Source organism: Electrona antarctica (assembly GCF_951216825.1).
Source record: "Electrona antarctica genome assembly, chromosome: 19".
Lineage (NCBI taxonomy): Eukaryota > Metazoa > Chordata > Actinopteri > Myctophiformes > Myctophidae > Electrona > Electrona antarctica.
The window spans coordinates 40,550,318-40,567,751 of NC_136800.1; the positions used below are offsets into that span (position 1 = coordinate 40,550,318).

The 17,434-nt window shown below is 41.3% G+C and overlaps 1 protein-coding gene across 3 annotated transcripts; it reads left to right on the forward strand.

The window, feature by feature from the left end:
* The first annotated feature begins 1,279 nt into the window (after positions 1-1,279).
* LOC306943266 (kinesin-like protein KIF2C) lies at positions 1,280-14,840 on the forward strand. 3 transcript variants are annotated; one of them, XM_079529499.1, is made up of 23 exons: positions 1,280-1,335; positions 1,445-1,526; positions 2,254-2,348; positions 3,106-3,195; positions 4,786-4,834; positions 4,936-4,971; positions 5,734-5,838; positions 5,922-6,023; positions 6,178-6,275; positions 7,238-7,333; positions 7,670-7,724; positions 8,107-8,269; positions 8,683-8,773; positions 8,913-8,976; positions 9,298-9,389; positions 9,544-9,686; positions 10,129-10,342; positions 11,282-11,392; positions 11,939-12,006; positions 12,781-12,871; positions 12,956-13,024; positions 13,324-13,459; positions 14,662-14,840. In XM_079529499.1, the coding sequence occupies exons 2-23, from the start codon at positions 1,466-1,468 to the stop codon at positions 14,739-14,741; spliced, it is 2,109 nt and encodes a 702-aa protein (XP_079385625.1). In that variant the 5' UTR covers positions 1,280-1,335; positions 1,445-1,465; the 3' UTR covers positions 14,742-14,840. The 3 variants fall into 3 exon arrangements, with proteins under 3 accessions (XP_079385625.1, XP_079385624.1, XP_079385626.1); XM_079529498.1 differs by having other exon boundaries at positions 1,281-1,335; positions 1,431-1,526; XM_079529500.1 differs by lacking the exon at positions 4,936-4,971 and having other exon boundaries at positions 1,281-1,335; positions 1,431-1,526.
* The last annotated feature ends 2,594 nt before the right edge of the window (positions 14,841-17,434 follow it).

Below are 17,434 nucleotides of genomic sequence, written 5' to 3' on the forward strand. Positions count from 1 at the left end.
CTTGTGACATCACGTGACATCATCAGGGATGCCCATATATAATCCCATATGCATATATGGAGATCCCTGATGTCATCAATATTGGCCATCAACTCTACATCTGACCTCAAACCCTATATATATACTGTATGTTCTGACATTCCATTTGTTGTCCTTCCCCATCCATCCTTCCTCTTCGATGTCTCCCTTTTGACTGATACCTGTCCAATTCAAACTCTAGACAGGCACTTTGAAGATGAGAAGATGAGTCCGCCATTCATGACACTTTGCATCACTTACAAAAAACTGTCCTTTATTCACAGCCAGTGCTTTAAACACATGTAACCAAAAAGGTGTATAGGCTGAAGCCGAGGCTTTATTTGAAGAGTAACTTTCCACTGGTTGAAAACCACTGGCAGAGGTCTACTTGGTAGTTGGTACATATACGGCTGTCCTGGTTGAAAACCACTGGCAGAGGTCTACTTGGTAGTTGGTACATATACGGCTGTCCTGGTTGTATTCCATTGGCTAACCTTAAATACATCACATCCCCAAAAGGTTTAGTTTGGGTACCACTGCTTCTGGTTTGTTGGGCTGTAATAGGGAGCCCCCTCATGCTCTGCTGGATGTCTACCACAGTTGACAGCAGGGCAAAACTAATTCGAGAAGACATGAAGTAAAAGTAACACTCCAGATACAGACTGTTTGAGATGATGCACACTGGAAAACGTAGGATATTCAGCATGTGGACCGTCTGAACTCAGTGAACTGTGATGGTTGCGGGCTTGCGGCACCGTGCGCTTGTGTTTGGAATTCATCCATGGTGTAAAAATGTTCCGACACTACCACAGTGTGGTGAAGCATGATATTGCACAATTACTGCTTCATTGAATGGACTGCAAAACCAATACTTTATGTTGATAATTGTGCCTATTAAATCCAAAATCCAAATAAATTCCGTAGGACTATGTGGTTTGCATGGGCAACGTGTCTTTATATTATTAATTCATAACATAACATAATTTAAAATTGAAATATCATATTGAATAAAGGACCCCAATGGAAACAAGCCGTAGGCTTTCTTGGGTTTTAAATTCCTGTGCTTTTTTCTGCAAACTGTTAATAAAGTAATCAATCAATCAATCAATCAATCATTATATTGATTGAATTTGCCCCAGTCAAACCAAACGCCAATCGTCATCAGTCTGATCATGACAACTTCCTGTCATTCGACCAATCAGGTGTTCCAAATGCTGATAAAATGCCAAAAAAGAAGAACGGTTTGATACTTGATTCAAACTAAACGCAGGCAAACAGTGGTGTGTTTTTGTTGTAAAAAAAATACTACTTTTAGTGGTAAGTACGGTAATCCAATGCTGTTCTTGTTTTCTTGACCAAATGTTAATGTTATTTAGATTCATGTTGGCTAACGACCGTTTGTTACTTGACAGTGTTTTCGTTGCAGGCAGAACTACTTACCGAAGAAATGGAGGCACATATTGTTGGGAGTCTGCTCGGCCAGACTGTGAACATAAACAGGAGCAATGGTCAGTCCATGTCATTTCTTTGCTCTATATTCCCATAATCATTGCAGTTATCGCTAACTAGTCTTTTGTGTAATTATGGGAATGTTTTCTGTTTGTTTTAAAATGGGTATTTTATCTTCAAATGTTCACTCAGCAAATGTTTCAGCTATGCCTTCCTCGGTAGCGGCTATTAGTATTCAGCCCTTTCCCAAGTATGTCTCACACCTGAAGCTGAATATCTCAATCAACAATGATTCAATTGGGGTAGCGTTAGGAGAACTTCAACTGAGCTGTATGGACCAGAGCAAGTTCAATTATGTACGCAAACCACTGCCCCTATTAAAAATGCACTTATATCTTAACCAGAGCTAACTTGCCGTTTGGCTATTTCTGAGTTACATCATGCATATAAATGGTAAGAGCATAATTCAGACATGTTCATTTTTATTAATGGTCTAAGTATGCCCTGTTTGAGGTGTGCATTTTGAATAGGGGCATGATTTGTATTAGTTTATTGAAAGGGCTTTGGGTATGTGATAGACTTGCGTAAGCCAGGGAAACAAGGACTGAAGACGTGGCCCACAATGATTGAATATGACATGGTATTAAAGAACATATTCCTGAGTTTGAGTCTACTGTAATATATTTGCCATGATAACCCTATGTCTTAGTGAGTGATCCAGTTGACTTTTTAACTCTACTGTGTGAAATTTATGTTCATACCCATTTCATGAATCTATGCAACTAGGCAGAGTTCATTCTTCAGAGGTGATGTCTGTGGATGAAGCCAAAGGCACGGTTATGGTGGAGTGGATGGAGAGGAATACAGCCAAAAGGAAGGAGGCAAGTGTCAAAGCCAGATGTAATTTATATGGCAACCTTATAGCCCATCATGTCCACTATAACGACCCATTTAGACCTGAGGCCAATTTGAAAAACGCCTTCTAAATCCTGACTTTTTTTAAAAAAATTCCATAACATTAAAACGGGGAAAGCATCAGTGTCATTTTAGATGTTTCTGTATATTGTTAAAACAAAATGGGTATAACTACAATCGTATAGCTTTTCCTGGTCTTAAAGGAGAATTCCATACTAAATGGCTTTCTTACCTTTTATTGAATGGGGTTATGGGGTGTTGTGCTAATTCGCTTATTTCCATCGCTAAAAAATATTATTTTGTATATATCCTCTCTTCATCATGTAAATAATATCCCAAGCGGCACACTTTACTACTTATTTTGATGGAAATAAGCGAATTAGCACAACACCCCATAGCCCCATTCAAGTCAATGCAATTCATTGAGGGCTTATGGTAGGGGAAATAGCCAATAAGGAGTTTTTGCACAAAAAAACACCTGGACCTCTTTGATGGGGACGTAACGACTACAAAGAAAGGTAAGAAAGCCTCCTAGCATGGAATTCTCCTTTAATGGGTTATCAAACTATACTGCCTGTCCAACATTAACCATGTTTTTTCTCTTCGTGTTTAAGTGTATGGATTTGTTAAGTCGGCCAGGTCAACAAGTATTCAACCCTTGGTTGACGAATGTTTCACAGAAACCCTGCCTAACCTCTACCCATGTTAATCTGTGGTGTACAGGTGGATTTTGAAGACCTGTGCGCCCACAACAAGGAGCTCCTGCTTCGCCTCACCTCTTTGGTTGTGAAAGAGACTCCGTCCATAGACAAGGCAAGTGTGAACAAGGTTTCAATGCAATCAAGATATTGACAATTTTAGCTTATTTGGCATTTCCCGTAACGTGAAACTGATTGGTGGCCTGCACTGGAGATGTCCCTAGCCTTGTTTGTGCTGATATGTACTTTTTGTTTCCCCCCCCCCCCCCCCCCCCCCCATTTTGGAATATCCACATAGTGAGTCTGTAACCGGAGATGAAACTGCATGCATGGGTGTGTTTCATATAATTGGTCCTCGCTAATGTTCATAATTTTGTCTACTGTGGCTCGGAGAACTAGACCAGTGTTTCCCAACCTGTGTGCCGCGGCACTTTACTGTGCTGTTTGATCATGTGTCCAGGTGTGCCGCCTGATTTGACCGAAAATAACACTAACCCTCCCCCGAAAGCAATATTATAGCTACTGGGCTGCAGGCTTCCTATTGTTGCGTCGTTGTTGTCACACGTCTAACCATTAGACGTGCGATAACGACGGAACGATAGACTCTACGACCCTCGGCCATTGAAATGTTAATGCAAAAGAGATGCATCCAGAAGACGCTACATTTCGTGCATATGCACGTAGACAGCAGACACATACAGTCCTACATGTGCCGACCCAAACACTGAGGCGGTAAAGTAAACTTGACGTTGTTGTGATTAAACATAATGTGCCACGAAAAATAGCTGTCCAACTGTCCATACATGATCGCCTCGTTCGGCCAACACAATATATCTCCCTCCCTCCACAGAAGCGCAGTGATGCCTGATTTATTCTTCGTCGTACACGTGTTCCATGCTGAAATGGCTGATTTACAAGCTCACAACGCGTTGCGGACGCAACACGTTGTGAGCTTGTCGATCAGCTATTTTCAGCACGTGGAAATATGCAGGCTGTGAGAACTGAGACCCTTCACAATAAAAGCATGCAGCTTTCACAAGTTGGCCCATAAAGACGAGGAAAAGGATTAAGAATTAGGTGGCATTTCACATTGCATATGAGCTATTTTTTTAAAGGAATTATTTTTTCATTAAATCCCCCAAAGTTTTTTTTTATTCAATAAAGTCTGAGGTTCTATATGGCTATGGGCTGTGGTACTGTGGTAATAATAATAATTCAAAAAAGAGAACGAAAAAGTTCATTTTTTTTTGGAACCATGAACTTTAGTTCAAAATATTGAATGATGAATATATATATATATATATATATATATATATATATATATATATAGATAGGCCTATACACCGTATATCTAGGTGTGCCCTGAGATTTTTAGGCTATGAAAAGTGTGCCCTGGGACAAAAAAGGTTGGGGAAACACTGAACTAGACACTTCAAAAACCTGCTTACCAGTGACATAATGGATGATTAATCTAATAGAAACTCATGCTTTCTAGTTTCTATTACTGGAACGTTGGCATGCTGTAATGGAATCCATTGTACTTCTAAAACATTGAAATTTGTTTAAATGGGGGGGGGGGAACTGCCTAATGGTGGTCTGGTTAATCACTGCTATGAAACACTATATGGATTGTTGTTGCATGAGCTCAAAGTGTCATTTATGTCTCATGATAACTGTACTCTGTCTCTTTTCTTTCCCTTTGCAGAAATACCTTAGCCGCCTGCGCTCGTCCAGGATTCCTGCTCCTCCAACTGGTATGTAAATTGATTTTCACTACACCTCTGAGTCACATCCAGTTTGGCATTTGTATATATTGACTGTTTTCTCCCAATGTATTTCTTTTTAAAATCAAAAGCCTCTGTTCCAGCAGCCGTTGTGGCTGAACAGACAGGTTGGCATGCTATACATGTTTCTCTTTGTAAAGCTGACAATCACATATTCCTTAAGCATTCTTCATAAGGTCATGAACGGGTGTTTTGGGATTCTGTTGCCTGTAAAGTCATTGTGTAGCTGATGATCATATCTGAACAGTTGAATCGTTACAGTTTAAGGGGGTGAAATTAAATCCTAATTTAATAGTTTTATGCAAGCCTATCAGGAAAGAAGTGTATTGTACAGTACCATCACATGGGACTTGTGTAGATTATTTTTTAACAGACAATACTGTTATTTTGCAAATGTAAATGTGCCAGAGTTGGCCATAAGCAAAACAATTTTTAGATGTGTTAATGTGAAAACTGTTAATTTCTTATCACATCTGACTATGCAATGACTTTATGCATGTTCCCTTATCGGCAACTCCATGAAATGCTGTCTTCAATTGATAACATAATAATCACCAAATGGGATTTAATGTGCTTTTTGTTTCAGTCTTTTAATACCTGCTGAGCTTAGCCTTTCACTTTTTGGTGGGGGTGCATGTCAGTCTTTAAGGGCAGCCCTGCCGATTTAACCAGACTGTTAAATCTGTGATGGAGCTGTGAAAATCTGATGACACTTACTGTAGACTGCCGTTCCAGCACAAATCATTTTTCTCTCCCCAAGTGCATGCTGTAGTTTATTTTGAAATCTTTTTCCACATTGTGTAAAAGTCAAGTTCAATCATTACTATCACAACTCGTGTTGCTGTTTGACTTACATTTCACTTCTTTAGTTTGCAGGGCTTCGACAAGGCAAACATGCATGTTTGTGGCGCCACTTCAACCCACATCTGCAGAGCCAACTCATCCAAACTCTGCCCTCCCCTCAACTGGAACTGGTTGGTATTTACGTCACCCCCTGATCTGGCTACATGAGACTAACATGCATGCATCTGTATATTTATAACGTATCTCTCCTTAGTCGCCACCAAAAAGGTGAGGAAGGATGCCGGCGGCTATAATCGTCTCCGTGAGGAGGCGAAGGAAAACGACGAGGCCCAGGACAGTGTAAACGTGATCAAAGGTCAGGATTGGGGGGGGGGTTCAGCTAGTTGTAGTTCCACTAGCTGAACTACAACTGACTATGAGCCATTGTGTTAAACAAAAATGTTTCTTAGCAAAGGACTAGACTTGTTTTGTTTTTTAACTGACCGTAATGTTGCATATTCTGTACACAGGCCCAAGAGCATCCATGGCGCCAAAAGAAAAAATGAAACCCAACAAAAGGATGTCTGGTGTTATGAAGCCCCCCGATGCTCAAACCAAGAGGGGGAAGGTGAGACAAATCGCCTAGGAATTGTGTCAAGGGAATCCAGTTAATCGTCTAAGGCAGGCGTTCCCAAACTTTTTTGGCCGTGCACCCCCTATTACCCAGTGTGTGTGTGTGTGTGTGTGTGTGTACTTGGAAAGGGGGGGGCTGTGGTGAGGAATGTCACGAGAAAGAGCTGCTGCGCTCCCGTCTCGAGTCATGCAGCTCTATACAAAAACAGTGTTTTGACGTTTGTTAAATAACACTATAAACCGTCCGCCATTACCCTTTTCATGTCATGCACCCCCTGCAGGTCGTCCACGCACCACTAGGGGTGCGCGCACCACTGTTTGGGAAAGCCTGGTCTAAGACTAGGCTAGTAACATTAAAGGGAGAGGCATAAGAGGTCGCTACACTTTTCTTCAAAGTCTGAGCTAACCCTACAATGCCTTAATCTGAGAACTCACCTCTTCAGACCCCATAGATAATTCAAATAAATAGATGCCTCATTGGCCGCTGCAGTTCGTTAGGGCGATGTGTGTCGAAGGAGGGGTGGTAGAGTAAGTACGCCGGAACTGTGGAAGGCACGTTGTGTCGTGCTGCCACTCACGTGATTACTGGCCAAGCATCTTTTCCGGGACTTACAGACCTGAACATGCGCTCTGTGACGCACGCTCATGCTTCCGCGGGCTTCGCAAGGAATCTCGGGAAAGTTTTGCCCTCCCTTGAGCACATGCATTTGTATTTAACCACAGTAGTTGCAGGTGAAAGTAGTTGGACTCAAATTTGGTAATTCCTCTGAGCGCAAGATTGACACGTCAGTCATTTCTTGTAGCACCGGGAAAAAAAAGTCAAAGCTGCTCCAGTGTCTATGCCTTCTGCAACTGTTGTCCCTGCTACTGTGACTCAATGGACTGGCAGATTTAGGCCTGAGGCGTGCTGGTAGACTCCATTTGTCCTTTGGTTTAATTCCCATTTGTTTCCTGCAGTTTGGAGAGGTCTCCCGACCCAACCAGAAGTTTTATGAAATGATCCAGGAGTTCAGAGAGACCCTGGACATGAACCCTCCCACACCTATGGATGAAGTAAGATGTTAACTTTGTTTATTTTTTTTGCACAATGGGTGCATGCTGTATCAATTTTGTAACGTGTATATGGATGATTGTAGCATTCACCCAGAATCGCTAATGGGAGCTGTACTTATTAGGGCTGCAAGATATTGGGAAACGGTGTTGAATATTGTGATATGATCCGGTTTGCTGCTCACATAGAACCCAGGTGTGCAACTGTGCGTGACTGGGTCTAAAAGAAAAAAAACATAACCTGAATTGTAATGGATTATTTTCCATATTTTGTAGCCCTACCTACGACCTAGTATGTCATCTTAGCACATCAATTCTGATCTTTATTTCTTTGTACAGGTGGAAGATCAAAAGATATGCGTGTGCATCCGCAAGCGGCCATTCAACAATAAAGGTATGTGGGCCATTCAACAATGTGTAAAGAAGACGCATGTTATCAAAACCTGTCATCAGTTTTGCATGGAATAAAATGTACACTACTAAATGTACTATATCTGTGTTATCTCGGTGATCCCATGTTTCTGACCTTTACCACTTACATGATGTTACATCCTATACTTTGTTCCTATGAGGTCGCTGGGAATAGTCAATCATACCTACCCTATATAGGTCGCTGTCGAAGACCTCATGGCTACCCTGCGGAGCCATGAGGTGTTGCCAAAACAGAATATTACACTAAAATGCATGTTCCATACAGTGACTTTAAATGTTACTGCAAAATGAGGTTTTCACTTGACGGCTGATTATTTATTTTCCCTGATCTGTCATGTTCCCAGAACTGGCTAGAAGGGAGATTGATGTGGTCTCTATGCCCGGCAATGGCACTGTGCTGGTCCACGAACCCAAGACCAAGGTGGACCTCACAAAGTACCTGGAGAATCAGGAGTTTCACTTTGATTACGCCTTCGATGAGAGCGCCACCAATGACATGGTCTACAGGTAATCCTATGGCCTATTTCTTTACTCCAGTGCTTCTCAAACCCCAATGTGCTATACAGCCATGGACGGGTACACATTTTATTTGCCATTAGGTGAAACAAAAGACCAGCTCATGCTCCGTACGACAGCATACGTTTTTGAGCAGAATGTTGCAGATAACTTTCATTGGTCTGAATTACCTTTCAGTTTGAAATGCCACTGTTTAGAACACCAGACGAGGCCTTTAGATCTTAACAGTTTCCTACTCTATGCTCTAGTATTGTGACTTTGTGGGACCCATTTCCCTACATGTCATTGGTTTTTAGACTGCAATTAACCACTGGAAACATGGCATCCCTGTTCTGGGCCAACATTCAGCAGAAGTGGTTAAATGGACAGGATTAATTATCCCCCCCCCCCCCCCCCCCCAATAGGTTCACAGCCAAACCCCTGGTCCAGTCGATCTTTGATGGTGCCATGGCAACTTGCTTTGCGTATGGACAAACGGGCAGTGGAAAGACCCATGTAAGTGTGCAGTCTGTTCATAGTTCTGGAGAACACAAGATCACACATTTTATGCACTATGGGTTGAATCTTTGAGCCTACTAATGCAGTAGTTAAAATGTACCATGTGCTTATGGTATGTCACTTTACTTATTTTCAGACCATGGGAGGTGACTTCTCTGGGAAGCGCCAGAACAGCACTAAAGGCATCTATGCCTTGGCAGGTAAGCCATACTCATACAATTTCCACACCAAAAACCATGTCTTAAAAATGGCTACCTCATGGATTAAAGGTTGCAGTAGAGTATAAAATGCATCGCGGCACCACACATTGTATGCTTGTAGATGGCTCATTGCTGGTTATTAATTATTTTGGATTAAAACTTGGAATAAATGCAACGTCAATGTTCCCTAATGAGCTCAGATATGTAAGCAAACGTAAATCTTCGATTTCTTCAACTGGTTGGCTATGGCAGGCTACCAAAACATCATTATGCTAATTGTTTATGAAAAGATGCTTGCAAATTTCTCTGTCCCTTACACAGCCCAGGATGTGTTCAGCCTAATTACCAGCCGGAGGTATGCCCACTTGGATCTCTGTCCATATGTGTCCTTCTTTGAGATTTACAATGGCAAGGTATGAAAACTATTAATCTAATAAACATGTGCTGTTGTACCCAAATGTGTAGCGATCACTTACATTTTCAACCTAATCTACGTGGTGGACCAAATTAACCAACATGACAAAGTGTTCTGGTAGGATTGAGTGAACTTGTGTTTTGTCATTTCAGGTCTATGATTTATTGACCGACAAGACCCAACTGCGTGTTCTGGAGGATGAGCGGCAGCAGGTTCAGGTGGTCGGCCTGCAGGAAGTGGGTGTCTCTGCAGCGGAGGACGTCATCAAGATCATAGAAGTTGGCAGTGCTTGCAGGTACAGTATATTAACGCTGAACAATGTCACCCATGTTTGAAGTCTTCGTTTTCAAAAATGGCAGATCTACAAGCCAATCTACTTCCATTTTAACCCATTAAGACCTGAGACCAGATTCTACAAAATGTCTTCCAAATCCTGACCGTTTTCTGAAAAATGTATCGGTGCACTGGTGCTCAAACCTTTTCATGTCAAGGACCAACAGAATGATCTGTATTTGGCCGCAGACCCCATCTGAAAATATGTTGTTCCAGCCACCGCCAGAAGCAAATATTTGAGTTAATGTTCACTGAGAAATATTTGCACCTTTTCCCGATGTTTTTTTTATTTTCAAAAATGGCTATTTTTCAACAGTTAAAGTTACAGAAATAATGGGTAAAAGCTAAGCCGACACAGACTCACTGTATGTATTACAGACTGTTCTCTTCTGTCACTTCTATAGGACGTCTGGCCAGACGTCTGCGAATGCCAACTCTTCCCGCTCCCACGCCATCCTCCAGATTGTCCTGCGATGCAACAACCGCGCCAAGACCTTGCACGGAAAGTTCTCTCTGATCGACCTGGCTGGGAACGAGCGGGGCTCAGACGTCAGCAGCAACGACCGTGCCACAATGGTGGAAACCAATGAGATCAACCGCAGCCTGCTGGCCCTGAAGGTATTGAGCATAGATATAAAAAATTAGATGCCTCATTGGCCGCTGCAGTTCGTTGGAGCGTGTGTGTTGAAGGATGGGCGGAAGAATTTACACTGGGGCAGGAAGTACGCCGGAAGTGTGGAAGGCACATTACGTCACACTGCCACTCAAGTGATTACTAGCCAATTACAGCCCATCTTTTCCGGGCCTTATCAGACCTGAACATGCGCTCTGTGACGCACGCTCATGCTTCCACGGTGCTTCGCAAGGAATCTTGGGAAAGTTTTGCCCTCCCTTGAGCACATACGCTCCAGAGCTGGAAAGGGAGTCTACCTTTATATGTCTATGGTATTAAGACTGGCTGCACACTGTCTCTGAAGTCACAGTGGTGGAAGGAAAGGGCAGAAACCTTATCTCCATATAACTTTTTTTTTAAACTCCCAACTACAACATCACACAAAAGCATCTAAACCGCATTGTGAGTGTGTAGATCTGCTGCTTTGTTACAGAGTTTGAATGCTGACTGACAAGTGACAGTTTTGGACATGATATGAATATTTTACTTCTACTCTATTAATCTGCTTTAGTTAACATTAATGTTATTTATAATCTGCTTTAGTTAACATGAATGTTATTTATAATCTAAATATGAAACATAACTAGCCAACCCTATTTTACTTCGGTACAAAGGTATGGCATCAAAAATGCACTTGGAAAAATAAAATGCAGGAAATGACTCAGCTGACATATCTCAGCTGTCCTTTAGTGACATCTAAAGGCAGTGATCGGATATTGCACTAATCTATGAGCTGCAAAATAGACTGAATTCTAAAATGCACTTCAAAATATTGATGCTCAATATATATTAGTTACACATGCACTCTATTTATTATAACTTTTTACTCCATTAATTTGTTGTCTGGGCTTTTAATGGACAAAGTGTTTCTCTCACTCCCACAGGAATGCATTCGCTCCTTGGGGAGGCATGGGGACCATGTGCCGTTCAGACTGAGCACCTTGACAAAGGTACTCAGAGACTCCTTCATCGGTGAAAAGTCCAGGACCTGCATGGTATGTACATGGAACAATTAAAATGCCTACTGGCATCCAGCGTGTTTCGGAATAAATCAATTTAATTAAAGCAATGCATTTTAAATATTTAGGTGCATCAATCAATGCAAAAGGCAACCTTCCTTCAGTAATGACATGCACGACTACAATATGTGTCACTTTGTTAGTTCCTACTTTTGTTTTTGCAAATGGATTTCTATTTTCTATAAAGGAATCGGGGCCACTTTTTGCAAATGATGACTCGATAATAGTGGCAGCAATAAAAATGTCTGCTAGAAATTACTCCTGGCTATAGAAGTTTTGTATAGGCTCTATAAAGCACCATATGCTAGCAATTATGTTGGCCCAGGACTTCTCTACTTGGAAGTGCCCACAACCTACAAAATTACAAATACACTGGTATTTGGGTCTTTTTGCTGCCAACAGATTGGAGAAAAGTAAAAAGACCTGACGGATGAAAAAGGCTTTAAAACCATGCAAATTACTTGTGCTCAGTTGGTTAACCATGAATATTAACGTACCTGCACCTTTCCTCCTTCTCGCCAGATCGCACTGTGTTCTCCAAGCATGGCTTCATGTGACTACACCATGAATACTCTGCGCTATGCGGACAGGTAGACGTTTATTTCATGAAACTACACCTGTGGTCCCCATTTGTACACTTGACAGAGTTGGTTCTGGACCTGTTTGGAACCTTTCTAGAAACCCTGAGGGTCCCTGGTCCTTGAGTTTCTCTGTCCACTCAGAGTGGGACTGGAAATTGGTACACCGCAAACTCAAGAATGTTAAATATTCTCCAGATCATTTCTTCCACTTACCACTTTGTATTTACTGTGTATAGAATCTACTCTGTAAAATTAGAAAATGGAATTTACACTGAAGAATTCTCTCTTCAGTTTATTTGAACTAGTGCAGTGCCTGTTGGGAACGAGACAGTTTTGGAGAACCGCTCAGAAATTGGAGCATTTCCATTCCACACAGGTCTGCCAAGTGTCAATCGAATGAACGGTTCACAATGTAAATACAGCATGGCCATGCAAATAGGGGGTGTAACAGGGCAGTAACTGCATCAAAAAATCTATGTATCGTTTGACTTTGTATCAAATCATTTTGCAATGCAAATGCATCAATTATTGATCAATACTAAGTACTTTTTTTACTTTTAAATATGAATTTGAAGGTTTTAAGAAACCTTAGGTTTAATAAGGCATTTTTAGAATCTGTCTAAATGGGTTAAAAGAGAAATGTGTTACTGTGGATTTGAATTGTCGTCAACCATGTATTGTAATGCGTATGGTTACACCTGACCCTTACCATGCATATACAGAATGGCCATGCGTACAGATACAAGTCGCCTCTTGATTGGGTTTTCTTGTCATTTCTATTAGGGTGAAGGAGTTGAACGGTCCCAAGGCCCAGCGACCCGCCAAGGCAGCGAAACCCATAGACAACAGCTCATCGGAGGAGGAGGAGGAGGAGGTCGGATTGGACACGGCTCCCAAATATCGTGACTGAATAAGTCATACTAGTCTCTGAAATGTCATTGATTGTTTTCCTCTGCAGGACTCGATCCAGTCCGACCCCTACGCCCTGGTGACTGAGCTAGAGGACAAGGTCCAGGGCGAGATACAGGTAGAATTTCCCTTGACTAATAACATGTCCTTGCTACTTTTTGAGACGGTTTCCTGCTTGGTGTTTGACGCTTCAAGTTATAGCTGCGTTATTGGAATTTGGCCACTTAAATTCTATATACTTGGCTTAGGTGACCTGGTTCACCTGGGTATACTTTGACCCCTCTTTTCCATTACCAATTCTCTCCCAAAATAGCTAAGCTCATAATGCAGTTTTTGCCAATGTTATCAATCGTTATATGTCCAGTAGAGGGATGCGTATGGTTCATAAAATTGCATCTTGATTTTATTGATTTCCAGAGATTCAGTGAAGTGTCTCAGAGAGCCAGTGAGGTTCTTGAACCAATGAGGCACATCTCGTATGACGTGGCAGTTGCCCTCCCTGATCTGCTGGACTATTCGAGATGTGTGCAGGAATATTCCAGCAGTCTGCAAGGTTGGAGTTTATTTATTACACTATTTAGATTGAGTGTCATGATACTTCTTGTGACCAAAAGCATTGCATATGCAAGCCATGGAGGCTTGCTCTGCCACCTCTAGCTGCCGCTGATTGGCCAGGCTGTTTGGTGGCCGGAGCATCAAGTCTGCCTGAGAGTTCCCAGATGGGAGCAGGAGGGGGGGACCCAGTGTACTCTCTGCTGCCCCATCTGGCGGAGTCAGGTTAATGGTGATTGCCAAATTGCCAATACATTTTCTCATGAATAGGCTAGTGAGGGCATATCGTTGCTGTCGGGCAGAAACCTTGTATCCATATTTCAACTTCTGTTGGGGGGGGGGGGGGAATTAATGCCTGGTCATAGAACATGTAAAAGTATGTATAGCATTGTGATCTTGTCATTTAAATGCGCTTGTTTTTGTCAGTTGGTCTTACAAAAAGTAGAGCTTGTGACTTATATTGGCTCCTTGGAACAGTTTATTTTTTATATATATACCTTGTCCTGAAGGTAACAATTTTGGACATTAGGTTTCTGACAGCAGTGATATTGTTTGCTGAAGTAATGGTAGGACTGGGGGTGGTGGTCACCAAAATCAGAAACCCCATATACTTCATAAACTGGATATGAGTTGGTGTTTTACTTTGAACTAAATCTCTGCAAGGACATTGCTAATGCCCCCAGAATAGGGATGCTAGTGTTCACATGATTGAGGGGCCCCTCCTATGCACAGCTTTGTGTTTGTCTTTGTAGCACGGAATGTGTTAGGTTCACAGGTTTTTTTTCTTTCCTTCCCTGTGTGACTCAACGGCACTGCTCGCGCTCAGTGACTTTAGTTTAGGTGGTCTTAAGCTGGTCTAGTTTCTGCCCAACAACATGACTGAGGGTGTAGCCTTGACCTTTTTGTTCAGTCTTTATTTCTTTTTAGAAAACTGAAAATGTCTGTCGGGTGGAAACCTAGGGCACATTCGGAAAGGGTGCAATGCAAACTAATAGGCGAGTGCGCTCCGGTGCGTTATTTCCAAACACGCCCCTAATGTGTCAAACAGTTTACAGGATTCAAATGTAAAAACATGGCAAATTAGTAGATTGGCAAGCAACACGTCTGTGCTGAGTTTCGAGCTTTCAGATCTGCTACTTTTGATGCTGTAGTTGATCAAGGTACGATTATGATTTATAATTGTGTTTTCCTCTCACCATGTAGCTGCTGTGGAGGCTCTGCAGGCTGCTGTGGAGGAGGAGCGAGCGTCACGTCTGCCTAAAGCATCAGGCTCCCGCCGCTGAGCAGCCCTGGAGAACGCCTGTACTGATTTAAATGTTCATTCCGTTTTAAGTTCTGTTGAGGTTTTAAACGTGTTTTGTAATAAAGCAATTTGTCATGTACTACTTGGGTCATTTTGTCTTTAACTTTGGAGTGGTCCCATGTCTGTGAAATTATTTTGCCAAGATGCTGGTACAATAGCTCCTAGTTGCCTATGGGCTCATTTCCCCTAATCTAAGGATGAGGCTGTAATTTTACAAATTGGTTAAAGTAATTAGTCTGGCTTTATATGCTATGAAACTGCACATGTCTGACCACTTAACACGCCAACTGATGTGTAGGCAAAGTGTACAGTAGATACTTATGGTCAAATATTGGACTGGGGTTGAGTACTTTGTCCCTCACTGCCGATTTGATGGTGAACTTGGTAGGGTGTGGTCACACAACATTTATTCTGATTATTAAGCTGCCTCATGCTACAGAAACGGGAGATGGGCTCGATCCTGCCCTCTGGGCCTCATGGCTCGGCAAGGCTTATTTACAATTTTGGAATTTAGCCGACGCTCTTAATCCAGACAGTGACTTACATTAAGCAAGAACAAAGCATAGCAATACATCACATGCATAAAAAGTAGTTATGAAACATGCGAAAGCTAAGAACTTAACAGTGGGATATCTATAATAAAATATGTAGGAGACATTAGAGGCATTATTTCCAGTATTTTTGACCACTTGGTGGCGGTCTTGAGAAGCGCAGCACTGGGTGTGCATTTATAAAGTGACCTGTGCACTGAGCAGGGCTAGACAGGACGGCACAGCAACTCTGCAGCACAATTCAATATAACGGGTATGTTTATGATTTCAACTGCCCACTTCTGTTCAATGTATAACACTCAAACTGGATCAAAGACTTGACATCCATCTGTTACTGTTTTAGTGTTTTCTGTGTGTACTGCGTGGCCTACCTGTGAAGTAACTGCAAAGGAGACAATAGGCCCTGCTGGAAGGTGACAAATAGCAGTTACACTATAGGCCTACATAGGCTATATGCTATACATATGTGCTACATACAATGCAATTCTAGTGCTGTCTACATAACATGCTATAAGTCTACAAAAAGTGCTATCAAAACAACTGCATAGAGCTTATAAGTTCAACATCAATATACAGAAATATGCAAGTTTTCATGTCCATCTCTTCTTGGCCTATTAATATTACGTCTATTTTAGTATTAGTTTTGTAGGGTTGTAATATATTCATTATTCATTTCCATATTTGACTTTGCTTATTAGTCATTTCTCGTTAGTCGTTTCCCTTATTGTTATTATTCAATATACAGCTCCATCTCAATGAATTAGAATATTTTGTAAAAGTAAATTTTCTTCCGTAATATAATTCAAAAAGTGAAACTTTCATATATTCTCTATTGTGCATAAAGTGAGTATTTAAGTATTTAAAACTTTTTGTTTTAATCTTAATGATTATGGCGTACAGCTCATGAAAATCAAAAAATCCTATCAATGAATTAGAATATTTTACGAGACGACTAAAAATATATTTTTTAAAAGAGAAATGTCGACCATCTGAAAAGTACATTTCAATAATTAATTAATATTAATTATTGAAATTATTTCATCAATGGGGCATGGCATGGAGGTGATCAGCCTGTGTTACTGCTGAGGTATGGAAGCCCAGGTTTGTTTGATAACAGCCGTAAATTAATTTGAATTGTTCATGTCTCACACCTTCCTCTTGACAATACAACCTAGATTCTCTGCGGGGTGCAGGTCAGGCCAGTTGGCTGGCCAGTTAAGCACAGTAATACCATGGTCAGTGCACCAATTACTAGTAGTTTTGGCTCTATGGGCAGGTGCCAAGTGCTGCTGGAAAAGGAAAATCAGCATCAACATAAAGCTTGTCAATGTACGGAGGCACACAGTGCTGTAAAATATCATAATAGACGGTTGTGTTGAGAGACTGTGATGATTTAGGCCATGTTATCTGCTGGTGTTGATCCACTGACAGTGAAAACTTAACAATGGTTTCAACACAGCCATCTTTTTTTAGAGTACATTGTGCTTCAGTATATTGACAAGTTTCATGGAGATGCTAATTTTCCTTTCCAGCTCGATTTGGCACCTGCCCACAGAGCCAAAACTACTAGTAACTGGTGTACTGACCATGGTATTACTGTGCTTAACTGACCAGCCAACTGGCCTGACCTGAACCCCACAGAGAATCTAGGTTGTATTGTCAAGAGGAAGGTGCAGTGAGACATGTGACTGAACAATACAAATTAATTTACGGATGTTTATCAAAGCAAACCTGGGCTTCCATAACACTTCAACAGTGCCACAGGCTGATCACCTTCATGCCACGCCCCATTGATGAAATAATTTGTTAAAAAGTATCCCAGACCCAAGTATTAACTGCATACATTAATATACTTTTCAGTTGGTCGACATTTCGTTTAAAAAACATTTTTTTAGTGGTCTCGTAAAATATTCTAATTCATTGAGATAAGACTTTTTGATTCATGAGCTGTAAGCCATAATCATCAAGATTAAAAAAAAAAAAAAAAAAAAAAGTTTTAAACACGTTATGCACAATGAATTGAGAATATATGAAAGTTTCACTTTTTGAATTATATTACGGAAGAAAATGAGCTTTTACAAAATATTCGAATTCATTGAGATGGAGCTGTATCGTATCGGTA